The sequence below is a fragment of the Mesoplodon bidens genome (assembly GCF_964165515.1).
Source record: "Mesoplodon bidens genome assembly, chromosome: 2".
In the NCBI taxonomy this organism is placed as follows: Eukaryota; Metazoa; Chordata; class Mammalia; order Artiodactyla; family Ziphiidae; genus Mesoplodon; species Mesoplodon bidens.
Genome location: NC_138177.1, coordinates 23,850,346 through 23,877,277, shown reverse-complemented (window position 1 = coordinate 23,877,277; position 26,932 = coordinate 23,850,346). Strand labels below are relative to the sequence as shown.

Sequence of the window (26,932 nt, the reverse complement as noted above, 5' to 3'; positions counted from 1 at the left end):
TTTCAAAGGTAAAAGTAACTAATATGCTATTAATCAATTGCTTTGCTGTCATTTTTATATCTGAATCATTGCCAATTAATTATTAAAATTAATTTTAGGCTATCTGTAAATCCTGGCATATAGTCATTGAGTATTCTGAAAGTTTAGTAAAATTAATTGCTTTTTAGTAACTGGAATTACAAATTAATTATAAACGCATTGGTAAACATGTAATTATAGAGAAAATTAATAACATCTTGAAAACCATACTCGTGTTGGGGTTAACACTTTGATGAAGAGAATATGTAAGTGATATTGTATTTTTCTTGTTTCTAGTAACCTCTTTTGAGATATTGTTTACACTCGTAGTAATCCAGAAAGGAAATTAAATGTTAAAATCTATTAATCTAATTAGCTATTAGCTTCTACTAGAGTCTTTTAAAAGACCTGGGAAGTTTTTTTAAAGTTTGATATTCAAGACCTTTTTGCCATGAGTTTATTCATCTTTACCAAACTTTTGTGTCCTTGTCTTTATGAGAAACACACTTGGAAAATAAAGTGGTAATTTTTAAACTTCATTTATACATGCATGGGTTTTTTTAAATCACAGCATCATTGTAAATGGCATAGTTCAACTCTTTAATAAGGTCAGTTAATGCCATCTCAAAATATTATTTCAATATTTCTTACTTTGAATTTTGTTAAACAAAACTGTCTTGATTTTGTTTAATCTCTGGAATTAATTTTACTTTAAAAGCATAAAGCTCCAAAAAGCTAGTGTGGAAATTTTTATTATTCTATTTTACTATAATTAGGATGGGTTATTTTTTAAATTTAAATGTTTTCCACTTCTGAAAAGCCAGTTTTAACCTCCTTCAGCTAAGAAAATCATTTTAATATCTGTTTTCATTTCTATTGTTTTCTTTCATTTTATTGATGAATAAAAGTTTTTTTAGGAGAAAAAGATTTATAATGCCAGTAATTCTTCAGAAGGGCCAAGAGGTATGTGCTAAAAGCCTCAGTCATTCCTTAAGAGTCACTGATTTGTGTAATCACAGATTAAACTGTGATAGTGTTTTTTTTTCTTTGCCAATATCAAACTGTCATAATGTCACATTTTCATAGGGTCATGAAACGTGCTAGTAAATGTTTTAATGATCAACTTGATTTTTAGGTTTGATAGTTTTCATGATGTGAACCCCCCTTCAGAGCACATATTGGCAAAATGGCTTAAAGTGGTATATTCTACTTTCAGCACAGGAAAATATATAAAACAGTGTGTTCAGCTTCTGTCAGTATGTGTCCATATGGCACAAAGAGCAAGCCTGCTTTAAAATTTCAGCCAGTACTATTGGGAACAGCAATGTCTTGCCTTTCTCATTTTTGAAGAATTTTTAAAGTAATTGGACCCAGAGGTACAAAGCCACTATATTTGCTATATTAAATTTGCTCCTCTCAGGAAGTTGAGAATCACTATCTTATTTTAAAATCTGCTTCAAGTAAAATGGAACCAAATTGTTTCTGAATTCTCATTATCACCTTTTTTAAACACAGCACTATCCTTCACACAGGAACTTCTGATTTTATGTCTTTTAATTAATCTATGGGCTAAAGGCTTTTGTGTGACAGGTCAGAACGTTAAATTTTCTTAAAATAATCCAATTCTTTTACAAGTAGCAAATCCTCTATTTGGACACTTCTTTAAAACTTTATGAGATCATTAACTCTTGATTATTTGAGTCAGTTTTAAAATTCTTATTAGTGTAAAATGTATCAGTATTGCTTATGAATTCCATTTTAATTGAACCTACTCCCCCATGGACTTTTTATTCAGCTTGCAATTTATATAAACTTAGGGAAACCAGAAGTAGATTTTTAGAAAATAAAAGACATTTTGCCTTATTCCCAACCTAGGGTCATATTTCAGATTAACAATTTGAACTGATAACCTTCTCCATGGCTGTCCCCCAGTAAAATTGTGAACTAGGTAAAATTTGTCTGGAATCCCATTTTCTTCTTTCTTTTACTCTCCTGTTCCTGAGCAAAGTTCATTGTCAGTCTCTATGATCACTAAATTGCTTTGACTGTCTCTACTGTGGAGTTGCCTTGGTACAACAAAATAGAGTACTGAATTTGGGGTCAAGAGATGAGATTCAGGCCTGGCTCTCCCTCCTCATAAGGCCTACTAGTTTTATGAAATTATCCACATCACACAGAGCTGACATACAGCTGGGATGCATCGGTTCAGTGGTTCAGTTTTTAAAATATGAAATACTCTCCTAGCTGTTAGTACATAGCTGCTATGTACAGGTCCCCTAGATGCCCTTACTGAGATCCTTCCTGTCCCCGTTTCTCCCGAATCCAGTAGCTAAAAGTTTATTAAGGCCCGGCTGCCAGCCATCTTAGTCAGTCCCACCAAAGTCTTGCCTTGCAGTTTGCCGGAATACCTGCCCATGCCCACCACCAAGGGAGGCCACAGGTGGGCACAAGCAGAGGGCTACTCCAGTATTTGCCAGCCCACTAGCCAGTCCCTAAAATAGTAACCATAATAATAATAGAGAAAAAAATTTTTTAACCCTTTTTAGTACATGTTTAAAATCCTTAAGCTGATTACTCTTTTTATTGATTTGTAAATCAGTAAATGCTGATTTACAATAAATGCTGACCTAAGCATTGTTCTTGCTGCACAACATATTTGAAACAAATGCCCTAACCTTCCCAAGTTGTCTTCATTGCCTTTCATTTAAAAAACCCAATCCTGGTAATTTTGAAAATTGCCAAACTGAATATATATCATTGATCGGTGTGTTCCATAGGATCTTTTATGCTAAATTTTAACCCAGAGCATCTTCAGTTTCTAAAAATACTTGGTTAGAAGGGTGCGACTGAGTATAAGTGCCAGTATTTCTACTGCTGCAAAATAAAAAGAGAATTTAATTTAGTGACAAAGCTGATAGGTTTGTTTCTTTTACTTTCAACTAATGCCTTGTAGAGGACCAAATTTCATTCTTATCAAGGACAAACTTATTTGTAATCTGCAGTACATATTTCTATTAAGTACTCTGCATTTATTTCACATGTATGATTTATCTTGTGGAATACAAGTAAAGAACCTACAGTAGCTCGAAGTAAGAGATCAGTGGTGAAGATTGGAGCATTTTGTTAACTATTGTTATCTTGACCTTTGTTTAAAGCTAGTGGTTATGCTTTTGTATAATGACACATCCCTAATGTGAATATTCAAACTAACATTTGTTATCCTCCTTTCTCAAGAATGTTATCATGATCATGCCTTACAGAAATTTACTAAGAGCTGCACATTGTTTAAAAGTGATTTCTTGGGTTTTTGTTTTTCCTGACTTATTTTCCTAGACTGATCCCGTTGAGAACACATATGTACGGAATCCGAACGTCAAGTTTTACATCCAGTCAAGGTCCACATCTCCTTCCACATCTAGTGAAGCTGAGCCAGTTAAGGTGCCTCACTGGAGCAGTCTTGCTCCCCAACTTTTCACTTGTGTCAGGAAAGAGGGACTTGCAAAAACAAGTGAAATCTGACTCTCTTCTTTTAATCAAATGTATTGTGTAATAAGTCACAGTATATTGCAGATCATTACATTTGACTGATAATATAGATAGGATTATAAAACTGAAGTAAAAAATGGTCCCCCCAAATTCAACCCAAAATAGACAGAAATTTTATTTAATTTTAAAGTAGTCTTTATCTTAAGTAGAGAGCTATATAGAACAGAGGACAGAGTTGTGTGAATTTTGGAATTATCAGATAAAAATTCTGTGGACACATGGCAGTGTCAGGTGCCATTCTCATATTTTAATTATTCTAATCAATCTAATAAGATATGACATAACTGTTACTTCATAAATAGAACTGAAAATTGTCACTGCTGGCAACTGAATAGTTTATTCTGTTAATCAGCAATAGGCATCCAACCTTTTAATATTTAAATCATGCCTTTTAATAGTGCAAAAACAGGGTTGTGTTTGCACCTTATGTAAGTAAATGGTTTTAAACAGCCAACTGGCCAACTTTCTCAACAAGTCAGAAGGATGTATTATTCCTCAGTTAATGCTATCCTGCCTCAGATGCAGTTCTGGTTATTTACTCAAGCTTTACAATTCTGACATGGCTCCCTTGTTTCCCATTTGGTCATCAGACAGAGCTGTGTCTAGTTTTCCAATAGAAGCATATAGTCCCATTTTGAAAGCTGTCTGAAGTGAAGTTTGAGTTGTAGTCAGATTCTGACTTGGTTTTTTCCAACCCTGTGATAGACTGCTTGGTTAAGTTGATGATACCCTCTGATTTTAGATTTTCATTGTTTTAATATTTTGAGTTTATGCATTTTTATTTTAATGTTAAAATATTTAAAGCATACAGAAAATAATATTATAAATACCCACATAACCACCATCCACAGATTCAACATATGTGAACATTTTGCCCCAAAATTTGTATTAAAAAGAAAGGAAATATTCCTGACAGTTGAAATAACCTTCCCTATACCATTCCCCCTCTCCTTTTCCAGACATATCTAAATACCCTGAAATTGGCATACTCCCTTTCTTCCTTACTTTTACATGTTTATTTCATTTGTATCCATAAACAATACATAATAGTATTTGTTGTATATGTAAATTTTACACAAAGGTTATCTGCATCTTACACAGATACATGTCTACTTAGTTCATTCATTATAACTGTTGCATAATATTTCATTGTATGAATATACCACAACTATTTATCCATTCTCCTGTTGTTGGATATTTAGGTTGTTTCCAGTTTTTTGTTATTACAGTCGTTGCTGAAGTGAACATCCTAATAGCTATCTGCTTTTGCAAATGTGCAGAGTTTGTTTAGCATATATACCTAGAAGTGGAATTATTGGGTTGTGTGGAATATGCATTTTCAGCTTTAACTAGGTCTTGTCAAATTATTTTCCACAGTGGTTGGACCCGTTTTCACTCCCACCAGCAGTGTGTGTGTGAGTGAATTCCCTATTTCCCCACATCCTTCCAACCCTTGGTACTGTCAGACATTAACTTTTGTCTATTTGATGGGTATAGAGTGGCATTTTGGTTTTAATTTGCATTTCTCTGATTTCAAGTGTTATTCAACATCTTTTTATATGTTTATCGACCATTGATGATTTGCCTGTTCATGTCTTTTGGTCTGTTGTTCTATTGAATTATTTTTCCACTTGTTTTGTAATTGTTCTTTATATAGTCTGGATACTAATTCCTAGCTGGCTATATGCATTGCAAATATTTTCTTCTAGTCTGTGGCTTATTTAAAAATTTTATTTGTCATATCTTTTTGTCTTGCAACAGTTTTTATTTTAAAGTAGTCATATTTGTCAGTCTTTTATGACTTCTGCTTTTTATGTCTTTTTAAAACAATTCTTCCCTATGCAGCAGTTATAAAGATTTTCTTCTAAAAGTTTTTAAATTTTGCTTTTACATGTTTAGGACTTTAATCAAACTAAAATTTGTTGTTATGTATTATGAGAAATGGAGTTCTAATGTTTTTCTTGTATGAACCACCAAGTCTCCTATATTTCCCCCACTGATTTGTAAATCTATCTCTGCTTTATATAAATGGGTCTGTTTGGGGATTCTCTATTCTCTTTCATTGTTCTTTCTGTCTCGGATTCTCTGTTCTCTTTCATTGTTCTTTTTGTCTATTCCTGTACCAACATCACATTGTCTTAATTATTGTAGCCTTAAAATAATTCCTGATACCTGGTATGATCAGCCACTCCCACATACCTTGTTCTTCTTCCTTTACTCCTTGACTCTTTAGTTTTTACATATGATTTTTAGGTTCAGCTTGAAGGTTCCGTGTAAAGCTTTTGATTGGATTTGAATTTATAGATTATCTGAGGAGAACTGATCTCTTTGTGATATTGGACCTTTCCATCTATGAACATTATTTAGATATTTTTTTATATCCTTCAGTAAAGCTTCATTATTTTCTTCCTGAATGTACTCCAAATTGCTTGTTAGATTCGTTCCTAGGAACCTTAAATTTTTATTGCTATGGTGAATGGGATCTCTTTAAAATATGTTTTCTAAATTAGGCATTGCTGGTCTTTATGAATTAGGATGATCTTGGATTCAGCACCCCTACTTCACCCCTTTTAATTCTAAAAACTTCTCTTGGACTTTCTATGTAAATTCTAGTGACAATTTTGTTTCCTATGAATTGTTCTTTATTAACTTTCATAAAGGTTTTGTATTCATCTCTTTTATTTCATATTTTTTAATGTTAAATTATAAATTGGGTTTAATACTTTTTTCAAGCTATTTAAAAGTAAATTAAATTTAAATTAGAACTAAACTCACAGTTAAGTTGAAAACTCTGAGAAGCCCATCTAAATTCCATTTTAAGGCTATCATGTGTATAAAATATTTGGCTTTTGGAGGTTATATAGTAACAAAGGCAAAGAGAGACCATCCATTTTTCTCTTAATATTTTAGAATATTCTGTAACTTTACACAAAGCTAGCTTTTCCCTCTTGCTTGCTTGCTTGCTTAGCATCCTAAAAGGAAGTCATTCTTCGTATATTTGTTTTATACTTTGCTAATAAGTGATGTCTCTTTTTTTCCACAATAACATCCAGTAAAATCACTGGTTCCTTTCATTCAAAGAAATATCTTACAGTAATATGCCATAAAATAAAGATATGGCAAGTAGTTAAATTTCTGTCAGTTCTGAATTCCAGTAATATTAAATAATCTAACTCCCTTCTTAGAAATTACTTTCCTCACAAAAATCCCACTAATCAATCAGTCCATCAATCCGTCAATCTCTATATCTCGCATGCGCTCTCTCGCTCTTTCTCTCTACACACATACACACAAATCCACAGAATTGTATTCCATATATGTAATATGCATTCTGTATATAGAAGTCAAAGGAGTTAAAAGAATCTTCTAAATATTTTGATTATAAATCTTGCTTAAAAACTCTTTCAGATACTTTATACAATTAATATGGCATTTTCAGTTGAACTTGAAAATTAATATCCTAAACTTTATGTAGGCTACATGCTATGACTTTCTTGTGTTCTTCTGTAGGTTCTCTTTTACACGTTATTTATTTTTAAATTTCCAGACTGAAATAATTTTTATAAATCAAACAAATATTTTATTTGTAGATATTGCAGGCAGAAATTTAAATTATCAACACTAAGAATTTTAGCTTCATTGAGATAATTTTTCCTTATTGCTGTTTTGTTTGGCTGTATTTACTTTTATTTTTAGTGATGTTTGAAATAGATGGAGTGTTTTATGACATTTATTTCCTCTTTTCCCCTGGATTCAGACTGTAGACTATACTCCACTTCCAGTTCACACACCAACCTTAAGGAAAAAGGGATGCCCTGGTTCAACTGGCTTTCCACCTAAGGTATTCAATCTAGTGATAAGCATTTTATGTTGTGAAAAAAAAAAAAGGAAAGAGAATGGATTTCTTCTGCTTTTTGTATGTGCCATGATTTTTACTATTAGATTCCTCAAAATTATAAACATAAAAGCTGGGAAAGAGAATAAATTCTGTATGAATGGAAATAATCACCACTAAGAAAGGTAGGACAAACATGCAAAGTTTGTTTTGTTTTACTTCCATCTTCTTAAATTCAATGTTTTGAAGTCTGTTACGGCAAGGAGTAGCGCTTAGAGTATGTACTGTAAGGAAGGCATTAAGCTGAGGCCACTTGTGGAAGAATCTAAAATTGAACTTAGTAAACCACTTAGAAAGAGAAATGTTTAGAGAAAAATTCAGATCATTTTTTTTTCATTCCATTCAACATGACCATGTCCAAATATTGTATATGGTAGAACATGAAGATTTAGTTGCTTATCTCAAGCTCCTACAAAGGAATTCTAGAAATTGGAACTCTCCATCGCCCGGACATGAACTTCGGGTAAACCCCAGAATTAGAGACAGATTGATGGATCTGCAAAACTAATAAAATATACCAAAGTATAACTGGTATAAAAGAAAGCAACAAACTGAATAATTTATGCTAGATAAAATTTTGAGGCTAGACAGAGCATGAATTTAAAATAAGCATAATAAATATGTTCAAAGAGTTAAGAAAGGAAGTAAGTTGGCAACATGGGTCAGGATAAGGAACTTATAAAGAAAAATTATTTCCAGGTGCTTGACATGAAAATATAACTGCTGAAATAAAGAACTCAAGTAACTGGCTTTAATAGCAGAATGAGCAAACTGGATGTAAAAGAAAAACAAGTTGTGAGATGGAAGATGAGGTGGAAAATATGAAAGTTAAGCTATAAGACAGAAATAGTGTCTATATAGTAGGACTTTCAAAAGAAAAGAAAAAATAGAGAGATGGAAATACTTAAAGAAATAATGATCTAGTATTTCCCAGAAATAAAGATGGAAATCCTCATACTGAAATACATTATTATGTGCTAAAAGGAGGAGGTAAGAAAACATTCACACTTGGACACATTATAGCAAAATTTAAGGATATCATAGATCAAGAGAAAATTCTAAAAACTTTCAGAGAGAAAGCAGATTGTCTAAACAGAAGTCAAATTGATACTGGTCTTCTCAACAGCAACGAGATGCAAGAAGACAAGAAGTATATTCAAAGTGTTGGAAAAAAAGAACTCTGAACCCTAAAATTCGTTCTGCTGATAGAAGTAAATAGCTAACAGGGTTAAAGGAAATTGCCCCTAGGAAGGACGACTTGGGGCAAAGGGGTACTTCTGTTTTTGTTGTAAGGATTGTGATGCTATTTACTCTTAAAACTATATACATGTATTAATTTGATTTTAAAAGTTAAACATACATACATAGGAGAAAATGTAGAATTTCTTTGTGACTAGGTAATGAAAATAAGATCTCAAATCACAATCATAAGGTGAAAATATTGATGGACTTTACTACATTAAAATTAAAGATCTTTGTACATTGAAAACATTGTTAATAGGTAGTTAATAAGTGATGACAGACTAGCAGAAGATATTTGCATATTTGTTCTAGAAATAAGGGATTCATTTCTAGAACACGGTATATAAGAAACTCCTGTAACTGCCTGTGAAAAAGATTAGAAATCCAGTTGAAAATCTGGCAAATAATATAAGTAATTCCCATAGAAGGAAATCCTAATGGTCAGCAAGCATGTGAAGAAATGTCCAACCTTATTTATAATTGGTGAAATTAAAATAATTTAATAATTTTTAAATTAATACTACTTTATACTCACCAGATTGTCAAAAATTAAGTAAAGTAGCATCAAGGATGTGAAGAAACACACAGCTTCACACACAGCTAGTGGAATTTTAAACAGGTACAACCATTCTGGAGAACAACCTGGCTACTGGAGTAGACATATACCACATAACCCAGCAATCTCATTCCTTCAGAAAAATTTTTATGCAGATCCATTAGGCAACATGACAGAGATGCTTAGTGCTGCATATGGTAACAGGGAGTTGGAAATAGAAGACAGATGGTAAAATATGGTTGATGTGTAACAAAATCCCATTTATATAAATTAGCAACACTCAAAAATATCTAATTCATAAGGCTGTGTACATATCCAAGGACCTGTGTAGATCACATTAGATTGGGTGACAGATTTCATGGGGAAGGATGGGGAGTAGATCAAGGATGAATTAAAAATAAAATAAGGCCAAATACAAGACCAATGTCAAGGATCTTAGTCCTTATGCTCTTTTCTAGGAGTTTTATGGACTCAGGTCCATGTTCAATCCTTACTCCATTTTGAGTTGATTTTTATGAGTGGTTTAAGATAGGGGCCCAGTTTAATAAATAAGGTCAAATAAAATTAGAGGGGCCTCCATGAAGCTCTGGTGATAATATTTCATGGGCTGAATATTAACTCAATTTTGTACACCTATTGTTCCTCCCCCAAAAATAAAATAAAATTTACTTCATGTTTTTTGTGTGTGTGTGTGTGGTACGCGGGCCTCTCACTGTTGTGGCCTCTCCCATTGCGGAGCACAGGCTCCAGACGTGCAGGCTCAGCGGCCATGACTCACGGGCCCAGCCGCTCCGCGGCATGTGGGATCTTCTCGGACCGGGGCACGAACTCGTGTCCCCTGTATCGGCAGGTGGACTCTCAACCACTGCACCACCAGGGAAGCCCAACTTCATGTTTTTTAAAAGATGAAGGATTGAATCTATAATTATCTCAAAGTAAAAGTGTTTAAAAGGGAAAAAGGTTATTTAAAAAAAACCTTTAATAAAGGTTTGCTTGAGATAAAGACTCCTTTACTTGTCATTTATAGTGTAGAATCCTAATTGTGTACAACTGCTGATTTGTAAGTTTTCAAAAAAGATTGGTTCTACTTTGTTCTCACATCTTTTATTAAAAGTATTTTACCTTCTCCATTGAGTAGCTTGAAGTCTGCAACACTGGCAAAATTGGAATAGAAAAGAACCCTTCTTTCTATCCACTTCTTTAAATTTTGAGATTATAGTTAATTCTCATTTTACTCCAAATTATCACATAATCTAAAATTAATTTGAGTTCATGCTTTAGGTTTAATGCCTCTTTTACTAGACATTTTTTTCTCCTCCTCCAGCTACCTTTTGTGGAAGTATTAGAAATCAGGTATTGACCAGGAGACAAGAAAGGGGATCTTAGAAAGATCCAGAAGCCAAGTGGTCTAGACCCTAAGGCTGAATTCACCTATCTTTTTGTTACTATTCATCTTCTCCCCTGCCCCGCACCAAAAAAAAATAAAACCAAAAGCCTATTGTGTGTTGCCTAAAGTTTGATACTCTCAGAATCATGTTAATTATGTTATATATTATACTGTTCTTAGTTGGGATTAGTAAAACATGGACCATTTAATCTTCAGTAGTGAATCACGCCCACCTCCTACAGTTTAACCAGCACCTGCCAGTTGGTCATTTAAAATCAATGCTTTGGTAAAACATTGTTTATCTTTCCTACTATTGCATACTTAGTTAAAATTATGACATCCTGAGCAGATCTCTGGGGAAAAAGTATATAATAAATATGTTTTATAAGCAATTTTTAGATATTGTGATGTAATACTATTAAATTTGTCATGGGCATGGTTATTTTATCACTGTCATTTCAGACATGTCTTCTTATCTTTTAGAAGAAGAAAAAAAGAACAGTTACTACCTTGAGCCATTGACTAATTCTTTCATTGTAATAGAAGCCTTTAGAACCAGTCAGTAACAAATTTTGCATTATTGTATTAATGTATTTTGAAGAATTGAAAAAGTTAGCACTAGAAAATTTACTCTCATAGTTCCTGAAAGTTAAAAAAACTAAGAGTAAAAATTAGTATACAGGAGAAATGTTGAGCAAAATTTTATGTGATGTTAACAAATCAGGTATTTTTATCACAGGCATGGAGGCCTCTAGTCTTGACCTAACTGTGTCTTATGCAGTCTGGTGGGTTATTTTTTGTAGGATCATATTTTTCAGTTACATGTTTTTAAATTATCAAACTCTGAAAGGTGGCAGAATCAGATCCAGGCTTGAATTTTAGCTCTACCAATAACTGTCTATTCATGACTAATTTATTTAATCTCTCTGAGTTTCAGTTTCTTCATCTATATAAAGAAATAATACCTATCTTCCCAGAGACATTGTCTCCATTAAATAAAATGGTTGAGAAGTACTGGCACAATGTCTGCACCTTGGTTGTTGCTCGGTCCACATACAGTAATTATAGAGCCAGTAGAAAGATAGTCTGTCCTCTACTTAGAATAAAGTCAGATCCCAGTGCTGCTTTGAAACTGACCAAAGGTCCTGAGGAACTTCTAGAATAGAATGGTTTGAGGTTGGACCAGAGCTCATGACTGCTCTAAATTTGAGAATCTCATTCCATTCCAGGACCCTAATATAAAAAGATGATCTACTTTTCTACGCTTGATTTTTTTTTTAATTTCTTTTGTGGTATGTAAATATATCCCAGTTGAGAAGAGCAAAATTTATTTTTAACTTAAATTTTAAAGCTTTGAATATTCTCTTTAGTTTTTTGTTAATATGGTAAATTTCAACTAAAATAATACTACTTTAAAACTGTTTTCCATCAGTATTCACATGTTACCGGAATACAGGATACAGTTTTTACTAGTTTAAATCAATCACACATATAAAAAAGAAATAGCCAAATTTGTTTTCAGAATATGTTTTATAAATATGTTTATATTTATAACATACATATGTAAATATGTTTTGAATGCTTACTCTGTGCCAGCACTGTTCAAAAGGCTTTGTTTATATTAATGCTCATTTAACCACCCCATGAAGTAGATATTATTACTGATTCTATTTTATAGAATAAAGTAAGTGAGACACAGAGGAGTTAAGTAATTTGTTCCTAAGTTCACACAGCAGAGTGATAGAACAGTGGCTGTAATTCATTTATTATTAAAACACGCTAAGAGTTCATTTGGAGAGGAAAGAAGTGTTCTAGAGAGCTGAAATCTACATTGGCATACCACCATACAGAGCAGCAAAGACTTAGAGAAGAACTTTAACTGCTGGGTTTTCAGTCTGTCTCTGGAATAATATATGTGTATTTATATCTACTCAAGTGTAATACTGCCTGCTTCCAAGGGAGGAATTTGTTAAGCATGTTACTTGTTCGTGGTCCCAGAAAATCAAATACATGATTTTTAGTAGGGACAAGAATTTTAAATTACTGTTTGTTCTTCGTAAGAAGGTATAAAAGCATATTAAATTTCTTTATTTGTATAGGTATAAATATGCAAAATTTCACCTAATGCATTGCCAAAGAACTTACAAAAATCCTGAATTCAAAATTCATGAGCAAAAAAATGCTAGTTTATTTTATAACTTTTCAAATGGCATTCAAGAGCAATTATCATTTAGCTTCTTATATTATTTTTAGCATAATCCAGCTCAATATTGCATAATAAAAATATTTAAAGAACATTAATTATAGAAAGATGTGGTGAGAAATGAAGAGAATTCATTCTACACCTAATTAGAAAACATTCTAGCAGCTGGTGTGGTTCACAGAGATTCATATTATGGAAATCCTTTAAATGAACAACGTTTATGTTTTTATCAATTTGTTTTGCAGCGCAAGACTCATCAGTTTTTTGTCAAATCTTTTACTACTCCTACCAAGTGTCATCAGTGTACCTCCTTGATGGTGGGCTTGATAAGACAAGGCTGTTCCTGTGAAGGTAAGAATTAAATGGTAAGAAAATGTGACTAATTTAGTGTCCTGACATTTACTCCCTAAATTGTAATCAAATAGCTTTATTCTCTTTAAAAAGTATATATATGTTTATTTATTTGACTTAATCATTTGCTTTTTTTTGGATAATAAACTGAACACCTTGCTAAAGTCTGTTGAATATTGGAAACTAGACAGATGGTCCCTAGAAACATTTTCCAGGGGAGCTATATTTAAATATGTTTCATTCATCTTTGTTTCATCATTCAGGAGAATTTGTGGTCCCCAAAACCTAACCTGTATGACAAAATGTGTGAAAGTTATTCTTGAATCTATTCATTTAATTTTACTCTTGTTTAATTTATTAGGGAAATTATTATTAATAAGTAGACAATGAAGTATCTTTTCACAAATATTAAATGTCGGCTACTATACCTCAAAAGATATTTTATCCCTAGTGTTAGTAGCAGAGGTTTTTCCCTACCATTCATTGATCCATCCATCACATGCTCGCAGAATGCCTGCTCTGTGCTTCTAGGCACTGGGGATCAGTGTTCTATGTTTGGCTAGTTCTCATAACCCAAGTGGAAGATCCTGATTGCATTATCTTAACTAGTCTCTTAGATGCATGGGTTTAGAGCAAAAGGAAATGGGCAGGCTTTAAAAGTAGAGATTTGAGAGTTATGAATGTGTGAAGTGATGAATATGAATGATGTTTTCCAGGAAACACATGTAGAGTAAAAAGAGAACAAGTATGAGGACAGAGCCTTGGGAAACGTAGTTAAGGGCAGGTAAAAGGTAAAGATAACAAAGTAATCTGAGAAGGAATAGCCTCTATCATTGAGTAGGGAGGTGTGTCTGAACCCAACGGAGAGAATTTGCCTTGTCTCATTGTGAAACTTAGCCAGTACTTATAAATGTGATTTTTTAATCTGTTTATCAGGAAGAATCCTGGCAGCTACTTGGCTTTAGGTCCCTTGTCATTTTTTATGAACCAGAATCATTTGCAGTTCCATAGTAGGAATTTTTGAGATCTTCCCAATTCTCTTCCCTTCTAAGGGTCTCCTGCCATGAAATTGGGCCTGTCTTTTCTTCAGACTGACTCTTTGCAGCCTACCAGCCTACCCTATAAAGCTGTGGGGACACATTGGACTATGCTCAGGCTTTCATAAATGTTGTATCATGTGGTTATAACCTCTAAAGATTCCTGTCATTTTAATTCTTCTTGGTTGAAATTAGATCCAGTATAGGACAATCATCTTATTGTTTCCATTGCCCCTTGGAAGAGAGATTTTTGCTTATTAAAGCAAATTGTAACTTGTTAGACACTATGCTTAGAAGTGAATGAGTCGTCCTACAGAAGATGAATCGTTTTTGACAGTCAGTACTAGTCCCTCTTGCCTCTCTGCTGGTTTTATATCCATTTGTGATATACAGTCCATTTTCCCATGTGTATGTGTTCCCATGATGGTATCCCTTCAGTTCCTCTTTTATTCCTTCCCAGATATTCTCCAGGATCCCCCTGAGAGTAGGAATTGTCTAAATAGATATTCTTAGTCTAACCTCTCCCAACAAGCTTGTTTGTTTTAAAATTTTAACCTTTAACTCTCAACCAACCAAGTCTCAATGGAAGAGAGTTTATTTTTATTTATCATTTTGTCTTAGAATCTCAAGTTCATCATTTAAGTATCAAGAGGTATCATGGCAATACTGTTGGTAGTTACGTATGTAGGCTCTGAGCAAGACTGCCTGGGTTTGAATTCCAGCAATGCCACTTACAAGTTCTGTGACCCAGGGCCAGTCATATGTAAATGGGGATAATCTTATCTCTCTTAGATTATTACAGAAAAAATTAAAAACACTCAATAAAGTTAACTACTATTATTATCTTAGTAGTAATTTAACTATATACAGTAATATTAGTAACTCCTAAAATTTAAATTATACTTTCTTAATCATTGAACAATTTAAATTTCAAAAAGAGGGATTGGTAAAATTTGCCAGATATTGAAAAGATGTCAGGTAATTTAACATCCATCAGTGACTCTTGCAAGAGAGAATTCAGGTCAGATACCAAATTGCAGTGAGATGAAGAGTTAGAGAAAACTCCAGAAGCTACTCTTTTAAGAATTCAGTTTAAAACAGTTGTTTTATTTGCAAGGTTAGACTTTTTTTCCATCTGTTTGCTTCTCATTTTGATCACTAGTGTTAACACAGAACAGTAATATTACATATTACATATTACAGTAATAAAAAAGTATTTACTATTTCTCACTGAAATTCTTATTGGTGAGCAAATGAATCAGCTCCCCAAATGACAAAAATATTGTCAAGTTGTTTAAAATAAAATCAGAGGTAAGCATTCATTTAACATGGCACTTTGCATGTAATGAGTGCTCAGTGAATTTTCTCTTTGTAAAAACGAATTTTTATTGAACACTGTTTCTTTTTTCCCCTCCAAAAGTGTGTGGATTTTCATGTCACATAACTTGTGTAAACAAAGCTCCAACTGCTTGTCCAGTTCCTCCTGAACAGACAAAAGGTCCCCTGGGTATAGATCCACAGAAAGGAATAGGAACAGCATATGAAGGGCATGTCAGGGTAAGTATGATTAGGTTGGGTTTAGATTAATCTTTTAAGGCTTATTAATGAATTAAAGAAAATCACAAAGTCCTTGACAGAAAATTAGGTGAATAAAATTCATCTAACAGTTTTACTTCATTCAGAGTAATGATCTGAAAATAAAAACCTAGCTTTTGCTGAGAATAAATTCCAAAATGTCTCAAAATTTTCTGTACTGTCCCTGTATTGTAATGAACAGATGTTGAAATCTCCATAAAGGAGTCTTTGGCTCTTCATCTTGCTGGAGAGGTGGCATATGCTTGCTTATGAAGTATGGGATATTGTCAAGACATAATCTTACTTGTAATCTTGAATAATATTTAAAGTGTAAGCTGCTTTTCGTCCTACTACCAAATTTGGCTTTTATGCTACTTAGAAATCCATGAATGTTATTTTAATGAATTACTAGAGAAAATTAAAATGGTACCATTAAAGTTATTTTCAGAATATAATGTCAATCAGTGTTTGAAGAATGTGTTATCACACATTCTCATGTTATTAATGATATATGTGTACCATCTTCTACTTTACCAAACACAGTGGCAGACTTACAACACGTGTACACTGTCTTTAGGTTTTCATCATGCAGTTACATATGTAATTAAAGGGGCTCTGACTGACATTTCAGTTCAGGTTGTTTTGTTTGTTTGTTTGCCTGTCTAAGATCCCTAAGCCAGCTGGAGTGAAGAAAGGATGGCAAAGAGCACTGGCTGTAGTTTGTGATTTCAAACTCTTTCTGTATGATATTGCTGAAGGAAAAGCTTCTCAGCCCAGTGTTGTAGTCAGTCAGGTGATTGACATGAGGTAAGTTGGCGAAGGTGAAAATATTTATATCTTTGCAACATAGGAATGAAAAGCATGCGATTTTTCTTCTAATTGCATTGCCATGTTTTTATTTAAATCTAATTTCATGTTAATTTTCTCATTTACTAATATTGCAATCGTAACATACTTAAAAATATGAAATAAGGTGTAGTTATAGAACAGGTTGATGTGTGTTAAGTCAGGGAGAAGAAGCTAATGTTTGAAACCAAAAGACCAGTTTAAAGGTTGCTGGGGTACTGGAGTCTAATGTGTGTAATGTTCATAACATCACCTAAAGTAAAGGCTTAGGTATAATTCCAATGGGAGGAAAGGAAATAAAAATCTCAAAATCGGACAGGCTCTTGGAATATAAAATGAATCAGTGAACATTTAAGTAAGTATATCTCTTGAATGTTTCTAGTTTCATTTTTCAGACTCTTCCCCTGCCCCTTGGGGCGCTCTGCTTACCTTCTCGTGACTCTCTTAACACTCTCCCTCAGTGATCTTATTGACTGCCATAGCTTCAGCCATCACCTCTGTGTTGACGACTCCCAGACATATGTCTCCAGTCCAGGTCTTTCTCCAGTGCTCAAAACTAGAATTTCTAGCTCTGGCTCACATTGGTATTTCATTCCAGCATTTCAAACACATTATCTTCCCCACAAATATGGATCATAAAGGAACAGATGCAAGAAATACTAGAATATCAGCAAGGAAAATTTGACAGAACCTCCTAAGGGACCAATTACAGAAAGATAGGGAGAAGAATCAAAGATAAGACTAAAATGTCAAGTCTTCAAGACCAAGAGAATGATGGTACCAATAACCAAATTAAGGAAGTCACAAGGAATAAATTATTGTGGAGGAAATCTGTCTTAGGTGTTGAAGGAACAGTAAAATGTCAGATGAGCTGTGTTGAAGGCACTTGAGATGTATTATGAGAGGAAAGAGGGTGCAGTCTACTGGAGACCCTGGAGACCTACCAGGGTTCGAATCCATGTGACCTTTTGACTCCGAGTAATCCAGAAATGATTTCTAACTCTTGTGTAATGTGGCACTGTTAAATTACACTTGATAAATTACTTTTGGCACTATCAATTACAAAGGGAGAAAATTTTAAAATTTTAAAAATTTAATTTGGATGTTTTGTGCAGTTAAATTTTAAGGATTGCTTCATATGTGTTATTTGGATACACGCCTAAAACCACACACACATACCCACATACACTGACTTTTACTATTTCCATTGACTTTTGACTCCGAGTAATCCAGAAATGATTTCTAACTTTTGTGTAATGTGGCACTGTTAAATTACACTTGATAAATTACTTTTGGCACTATCAATTACAAAGGGAGAAAATTAAAAATTTTTTTAAATTTAATTTGGATGTTTTGTACAATTAAATTTTAAGGATTGCTTCATATGTGTTATTTGGATACATGCCTAAAACCACACACACATACCCACATACACTGACTTTTACTATTTCCATTGACTTTTAACTTTTCCTTCAGAGATGAAGAATTTTCTGTGAGTTCAGTCTTGGCTTCTGATGTTATTCATGCAAGTCGAAAAGACATACCCTGTATATTTAGAGTAAGTATGTGTGCTGTAATTTGATCACTGAATTATTTGCTTTTTATGAGTATACGTTTTGCCTTTCTATATAGATCACAAACTTATTTGGAATAGAACCAAATCTTATAGACAATTTGTGCTAAGTAAATATTTAATTAGTAAAAGACCAATAGCACGAATAGGGTTTCCCTGGTGGCGCAGCAGTTAAGAATTCTCCTGGCAATGCAGGGGACACGGGTTTGATCCCTGGTCCGGGAAGATCCTACATGCCACGTAGCAACAAAGCCTGTGCGCCACAACTACTGAGCCTGCGTTCTAGAGCCTGTGAGCCACAACTACTGAGCCCGCATGCCACAACTACTGAAGTCCATGCACCTAGAGCCTGTGCTCCACAACAAGAGAAGCCACCGCAATGAGAAGCCCGCGCACCACAATGAAGAGTAACCCCAGCTCGCTGCAACTAGCGAAAGCCTGCACGCAGCAACGAAGACCCAACGCAGCCAAAAATAAAATAAATTTTTTAAAAAAGAAAGAAAGCATAAATATATGGATTCTAAAATAGATTTCCTCTTGGATAATATTTTTGAGTCACAATTCAATTTTCAGATAAGCACTACAACATGAAAAAATGAATAAGCATGAGATTTCTCAATTTTTTAAAAAAATAGAAGTTTCTTTAAGATCTCATTTAAAAAGTTGGTATGTTTCAGTTCTATTGCTTTGTAATAACCACTCCAAAACTTAGTGGCTTAAGCCAACAGTGATTTATTTTTCACCATTCTGTGGGTCAGTCCTTCAGGTGTACAGTTCTGGTGTCAACTGGGGTCACTCATGTGACTGCATTCAGCTCATTTGGAGCAGGAATATCCAAAATGACCTTACTCTCACATCTGGGGCCTTGGTGCTGGCTGTTCGCCTTGATACTTGGCTGTTCACTGGGCCGCCTCAGTTCTCTGTATGAACTCTCTCCACGTGGTCTCTAACCATCCACTAGTCTGGCTGAGCTCTCCATGACTGACTTCCAAGAGAGCAGAGGAAGCTGCCAGGCCTTTTAAGGACTAGGCTCAAAACAGGTGTAATAACCCTTCTCCATTCTGTTGGCCAAAGCAAGTCATGAGGTCAGCCCGGATTTAAGAGAAGGGGAAATAGACTGCAATTCTTGATTAGACTGCATTTCTTGATAAGAAGAGTGGGATTCCGTAGAAGAATTGTTGGTAGCCACCTTTGGAGGCTGTCTAATACAGGGCCATCTCGAATTGGTGAATTAAGGTAACAGAGGTTAGTAAAAAGGGCTGTTGCCTTAATGGTATGCCTATATGCTTTGTATTTGTCTATGAATCTTGTATATGAGGAAGGTCAGACAAAGACCATACTTAGTCTTTCAGTTCCTAGACCAACAACTATTCTCTCACCAGTACCAAGGGAGCCTACAGAGGCCCACTTATCTTAACGTGATTCCAATTGTGGGATTTTATTGTCACTGCTGCTTAAATTACTTTTAATACAGGATCCATATATACATAATTTAATTCTGTTCTGTTTATAGTGTCATTGTATAATTATAAACCTTCATTTAAATACTAGCTGAAGTGATCTGGTCTTTCCCTGAGATGAGTTATCGTTATGAAGTAACAGAGAATCTTAAGTACTTCCGAGTATTTTTGACTTTTTTAAAACAAGTTGAAAATCAGTACAGTGTAGTGCTTACAAGCGTGGACACAGGATTCCAGTCTAGTTGTGTGTCCTTGGAGAAATTAATTTCTCTGCATCACAGTTTTTTTCATATATAAAATCAGAATATAATAACAATACCTACCTTGGAAAGATGTTGATAGAGTTAAATGAGTTAATACTTCCAAAGTGCTTTGATCAGTGCCCAGTGACCAGTAATTACTCAATAAATGTCAGTTGCTGTTGTTATATGACTGTGTGTAATGGATTTTTTTTTTTTTTTTTACGGTACGCGGGCCTCTCACCGCTGCGGCCTCTGCCGCTGCGGAGCACAGGCTCCGGACGCGCAGGCCCAGCGGCCATGGCTCACGGGCCCAGCCGCTCCGCGGCACGTGGGATCCTCCCAGACCGGGCACGAGCCCTCATCCCCTGCATCGGCAGGCGGACTCTCAACCACTGCGCCACCAGGGAAGCCCCTGTGTAATGGATTTTTTAATGATAGTATTCTGGCACTTTGCAGCAAAGAAAATACACATGACGCTAACATTTAGAATGGTATCTACTACCTTTGTCATGAATTCTAATGCTAAAACTATTCTTCTGATTATGAATAGCTAAACTCTGTTAAAGGTATCACTTAATGAATGCTCATTTTGTTGGCTACTGCTAAGCGAACTAGCATCAGTATAAAACTGGCTTAAAAGGTATCTGTTTGCTGATGTCATGAATTTTGATTAAATTGTTCTAGGTCACAGCTTCCCAGCTCTCAGCGTCTAATAACAAATGTTCAATCCTGATGCTAGCAGACAGTGAGAATGAGAAGAGTAAATGGGTGGGAGTGCTGAGTGAATTGCACAAGATTTTGAAGAAAAACAAATTCAGAGACCGCTCAGTGTATGTTCCCAAAGAGGCTTATGACAGCACTCTTCCCCTCATTAAAACGACCCAGGCAGCTGCAATCATAGGTATGAATTCATAACATTTATCTTGTTATAATTGTTTACTAATATACCTTGTCAGCAGGGACTGGTTTTCATCTAGGAATCCCGGTGTCTAACATGGTGTGTGTTATATCACAGATGCTCAGTAAATGTTTATTGAATGAATGAGACCATATTAGAACTTTATTTTTCAGTAAACAAGAATAAATTTACTTTTCAAATGTGTTTTCTTCTGAAAAAGCAACAATGCTAAAGATTAACCTATTAACGTATCGATTTTCCGCTTGTGTGACTTAGAAAAAGTTGTTTAAAGCGTAAGCTGTTTCATAAAGCATAAGTTTCCTATGTAAAATGTAGGTACTAATTACCTTGCAAAGGTTACTGTGAAGTTTAAATAAGATGGAATGTGTAACACAGAGTGCTCCATATATAATATGCCCTCAAAAATGGCGGCTTTTCTGTCTGGAGGGTTAAATTTTCGCTATATTCTTACGTATACTGCCCACTCTTTTGTTACTTTCTAGTAAATAATGAAAAGTTTGATGAGTAGGGTTCAAATGCCTTTCACAATTTTTCCCTCCCCAAACACGAAATGGAACTGGACACAGGGTGCTCACAAACTAGGGGTTTTTTTCTTTCACCTTTTATTGAATAAACATTTATATCTTTTTATAAGCATTGATATAAATTACTTTCTAATGGTTGTTCTATTAAAAAAAGACACGAGATAATATTTACCACAGTAATCTGAAAGGAAATTTAATAGTGCAAATTGTTATTGCTATTTTTTAATTGTTTATTTTATTTATTTGGTTTTTTGTACCGAATTTCTTTTGTTACCTGTTTTATTCTATGAATTTACATAGTTTCTACCTAATAAAAATACTTCATATTTATGTCTTATATAGATCATGAAAGAATAGCTTTGGGGAATGAAGAAGGGTTATTTGTTGTGCATGTCACCAAAGATGGTAAGAGAAAATTATTTTGGAGAAAATATTATTGATAGAGTGTTCTAACCTACAGATTCTGAATTCTAAAAAGAGCAGGATTTGCTCTTATTTATTCTGTAATTGAAATTTTCCAGGCCTAATTGGATACGTTTATAGGTCAAAAGATAATTTTTTAATATTTATAATCCATCTGAGTTCTAAAACTTCCATGTGTATTGTCTTTCTTGTGTCATTTTATTTACAGTTCCGCTGTATGAACTCAGATTGCATTTCTAAAGATGGTACATGAAAGAAAAATGCAACTTGATTTTTTTCATAGTTCTAACAGTACTAGAAGTGGTAACAGTCATTAAAATGTGTTTGTTGTTGGGGTCTTTTATCCCACAGTTTAACACAACAGATTTCTTTTTAGGGAGAAATTAAATACTGGGTGAAATAAAAAGGAACCCATTTAACTTAGCATTCTTGAATACAGGGTTCTAAGTTCTGTCTTTATATCAAGTTAGATCGTGGGAAAACAATGCATTTAAACTTAATTAATTTGTTACCCAAAGAAATACCTTTAGTGAAACATGAGTTACTCAGTTTTTAAAAATAGTAACCCCATGGTAAACTTCCCTAGGATTTGGTGAGAGTAAAGAGGTTTTTCTTAAAGATCTGGCATGCTTTATCACATAGGAACTCTTGGCCATGGCTGCCAGAAATCTCAGTGCTAAATTTAATACCTTACTATAGATAGGTTAAATTATCTTACAATGGGTGTAATTATCTTCATCTTTCTCCATATGATTTCTGATCTCTCATTTTTTCTGTGTGTGTATCTCTGTCTTTATTATAAGTTGACATATTCTTTTGAGTATAATTGGGATATAATTAATAGGTAAACAAAACATTTTGCAGTTGATTTATTATTGTTTCTTTGCATAGAAATTATTAGAGTTGGTGACAATAAGAAGATTCATCAGATTGAACTCATTCCAAATGATCAACTTGTTGCTGTGATCTCAGGACGAAATCGTCATGTACGACTTTTTCCTATGTCAGCTTTGGATGGGCGAGAGACTGATTTTTATAAATTGGCAGAAACTAAAGGGTGTCAAACCATAACTTCTGGAAAAGTACGTCATGGAGCTCTTACATGCCTGTGTGTGGCTATGAAAAGGCAGGTCCTCTGTTATGAACTATTTCAGAGCAAGACCCGTCACAGAAAATTTAAGGAAATTCAAGTCCCATATAATGTCCAGTGGATGGCAATCTTCAGTGAACAACTCTGTGTGGGATTCCAGTCTGGATTTCTAAGATACCCCCTGAATGGAGAAGGAAGTCCATACAGTATGCTCCATTCAAATGACCATACACTCTCATTTATTGCACATCAACCAATGGATGCCATCTGTGCAGTTGAAATCTCCAGTAAAGAATATCTGCTGTGTTTTAACAGCATTGGGATATATACTGACTGTCAGGGCCGAAGATCTAGACAACAGGAATTGATGTGGCCAGCAAATCCTTCCTCTTGTTGTAAGATTCTCTTACTTTTCGCTGTCTTATCTTGCTGTTTCTTTCTTTTTCCTTCTACTTCATCTCCTTTATGTATTCATTGTTAATAGCAGGTTGTTATTTAAGTCATCTTTGAGGTTTTTCCTAAGATCAAGTATGTTTTATGTAAAGTAACTAACCATATGTAGTTAAGACCTAGGCCAACAGGGTCAGCATTAACAGGAACATAATTAAAGCTAATCTTCTTATGCAGTATTTTACCTAGATAGATTTTTAACACATATTATTGTATTTTGAAATAACCCTAAGGAGTTATCTTCATGGTCCCCCCAAATATAGTACTTGTGAGCACTAATAGCTCATAGGACTTATTCTAGAGAAGGGGTTACCTAGTGAATTATTTAATCAGTTATGTGAAGGTATAATGTAGCATTTGAAAAGTTATTCATTTTTATCTAGGTAGGTAGATACTTTCAACAAACATTAAGATATTAATAAATTATTGAATACTTATTATGTGTCATTTTACTGTAAGAGATGTAACATTGAGCAAAATAGACAGTCTTACCCTCACAGAGCATGAATGCAGTTGAATGGATTCCTGACAAAACAAGTTGCAGTGGAATGTAAGTGCTCTGATCGCAGAAGTACAGAGTTCCGTAGAGGCATGTAGGAGGAATATCTAATCCAACACATTTTGTTTTTAGTGGAAGATACTTTGAGCATGTTTAAATGCCGAAGGGAAATAGCCACTAGGGAGCCAGGGAAAGGTTGATGACTATATGGTAAATACAGGAAATAGAGTAAGATCCCCAAGAGGCCAAAAAGGATGGAAGTCAGAATATAGGGGAAAGGATTTAGAACAGGAGGAGTAAAACCTCTTCCACTGCAACAAGATAGGAGGAATGGTGGGTATGAGTATAGTCAAGTTTAAAAGTTCAATATAAGAAAGTTTAGGAGAGCCATATATACTTATTACAGAAAAATTAGAAAATCTAGATCAAAAGAAAAATACTTCTACCTACTCAGACTTAACTATTCTTGATGTTTTGTTTCTTCTGAAATTTACACTCTTATCTATGGCATCATATTTAGAATGAATCCTAGTCAGAAAATAATTCAAAGTATTATGTGAATTGTACAGTGTTAATTGGAATTAGAATAAGAATTAGAATATCTGGCTTTTATGAATAGCTCTGCCAAAACTTTAATTCATGACCTTAGCTTAGGTAAATCATTTAATCTTTCTTTGCTTGTGTCACCATTTATTGATGTTCATTCTTTCAGTAAGTATATATTGAGCATCTCCTGTGCCAGATGCTTTATCATACTTTCATAAATGTGACCATAACTCTTACCTGAAGATTTCTCTACTTCGTAAGTTGTTTCACTGTCAAGAGCTTAACTACTTTAGGAATCAGTTATTTAAAATGTAATGTAATTCCTTTATAGAACTAGTATAGGGCAAGGGAATAATAAACCCTTGGTGTTAACAGACTCCTTCTGTATTATAATGGCCTTAAAACCTCTACATTTATGATTTACGGGGTTTTTTTTAACTTCAAAAATGTATTGATGTGGCTACTATATGTTAACAATAGGATTTTGGTGGGATTCCACTCTACAGTTTTTAGCATCGATCTTTCAAAATGTTTTGGGTTTAGCAGTTAGAAGTAACCAGCCAGCTGTTCTCTCCTTCCCATCTCCCAGGTTACAATGCACCGTATCTCTCAGTGTATAGTGAAAATGCAGTTGATATCTTTGATGTGAACTCCATGGAATGGATTCAGACTCTCCCACTCAAAAAGGTAATTTAACATTAAAAAATGGGCTAAGTGAACAAATGATTATAAGTGAAACACTAATATGACTATTTAGCTATTTTTCACTAGTTTAGCATTTTCTGTCACATGTAATAACATAATTGGTAATCTGGGACTTAGCTAAGAGTAGAAAAAAAAGAAAAATCAAGCTGGTTAATTTTATAGGTAACTCATCAGCACCATATTATTTTTATTACATTTTGTTTCACTATATAATGTATGATTATTATAATAATGAACAACTAGAATATATTCTACAACTTAAAATGTCAGCGTTATCTTCCACTTTAGTTTAAGGAGCTCTGAAGGAGTATATTATTTGTAATTTTACTGTTTTTCACATAATGGTATGCAATTTTAATCCTGTGAGGGCAAATTTCATGGGCTAGAAAAGTGATTAAAATTAGAACCAATGCTCTGTATAAGCATCTCATGATTAAAAAATAAGGGTTTCACACATTCCTAATAAAATATAATATTTTCCTTTAACATTTCCCTATGATAACATAAAGAGAATTTTTACCAGTATAGAATGGCTGTTTTGCAACAATGAAGAATAATAGTTTCATGTAAGTATATGCAGCGTGTGTCATTAGTTGCAGGGCAGGGTTTAGAGGAATGGGTAAAAGAAAGTAACCAAGATCTTATTTCAAAATCTGCCCCAATTTTAAACCATAACAGCAGTGGGAAAAGCTCTTGTAAATGCTGCCACGTTTTATAAAACACCTAAATATGGTCCTCACGTTTATAAATTCGGGCTGGTTACAATTAGTTTTCCTTTTTATGTTTATCATGTGAATTTTGAAGTATATATAAAAGAATATATGATCTTTATGAAGCATAATAATAAACTGATCACTTGTGAACTCACCTCGTAACTTAAGAGCCAGAACATTACCAATTTCACTGAATCTACTTGTGTATTTTTCCCTTATCCTGATTATTGTGTTTATCATTCCCTTGCTTTTCTTAAAATACAGAATTTTTTGTATATTTAAATATTTCTAAACAATATATTGTTCAGTTTTGCTTGTGTTTGAGATAATAAAATGTTATGTCGTATATCATCTTCTGCCTTGCTATCTTAATGTATTTACTGTTTCTAAGATTCATCCGTGTTACATGTACTATATATATATGTACACACACATATATGTATTTCATTGCTTTTCACTACTGTAAAATATTCGGTTGGGTGAATAGATCACAATTTATTTGTCTGATTAGCAGACGTGAATTATTTCCCAGCTTTCTGCTATTATGAACGTTGCTGTAGAAGTCATATATGTCTTCAGGTGCGTATGTGCAGGAGTTTCTTTTAAGTCATATGCCTAGGAACGAAATTGATGTGACATGGAGAATGCACGTGTTCAACTTTACAAGATAGTGTCAAATTATTTTCCAAAGTAATTGTACCAGTTGACACTCCCATCATCAGTATATAAGGGTTCTTAATGACCCATACCATTGTCAGAATTCATAGTTTTATAACCATTTATTTATGGTTATAAAGTGGTATCTCATTGACATGTTCATTTGCATGTCCCCAATTAACAGTGTTGCTGATAATCTTTCGTATGTTTATTCATCGTTCATATTTCCTCTTCTGTGAAATACCTGGTCATGTTTTTTGCTCATTTTCCTGTTTGGTCATCTTTTGATTTATTGAAATTATTCATATATGGTAGATACTGGTTTAGTGATGGGTGTGGTGAATCTTTTCCCTGTTTGTGACCTGTTAATTTTTATAGTGTATTTTGTGAACATTTGTTGTTATTGCTTGAAAATTCATTGTTATAAATTTTAATGTAATATCATTCTTATCCTTTTTACATTTATCTTTTTTTT

At 33.9% G+C, this 26,932-nt stretch overlaps 1 protein-coding gene across 20 annotated transcripts in view; it reads left to right on the top strand.

Moving 5' to 3' along the window:
- Window positions 1-26,932, top strand: part of CDC42BPA (CDC42 binding protein kinase alpha) — a 323,580-nt gene that overhangs the window by 273,937 nt on the left and 22,711 nt on the right. For 11 of the 20 annotated variants that reach the window (XM_081225007.1, XM_081225002.1, XM_081224995.1 and 8 more), the window contains 10 exons: window positions 3,352-3,456; window positions 7,322-7,405; window positions 13,093-13,198; window positions 15,656-15,792; window positions 16,478-16,617; window positions 18,133-18,214; window positions 20,616-20,832; window positions 21,717-21,779; window positions 22,689-23,282; window positions 24,972-25,069. In XM_081225007.1, the coding sequence (XP_081081133.1) occupies window positions 3,352-3,456; window positions 7,322-7,405; window positions 13,093-13,198; window positions 15,656-15,792; window positions 16,478-16,617; window positions 18,133-18,214; window positions 20,616-20,832; window positions 21,717-21,779; window positions 22,689-23,282; window positions 24,972-25,069 (1,626 nt within the window). The remainder of the gene's footprint in view (window positions 1-3,351; window positions 3,457-7,321; window positions 7,406-13,092; window positions 13,199-15,655; window positions 15,793-16,477; window positions 16,618-18,132; window positions 18,215-20,615; window positions 20,833-21,716; window positions 21,780-22,688; window positions 23,283-24,971; window positions 25,070-26,932) is intronic. The other 9 variants (XM_081225009.1, XM_081225008.1, XM_081225000.1 and 6 more) reach the window with 1 other exon arrangement.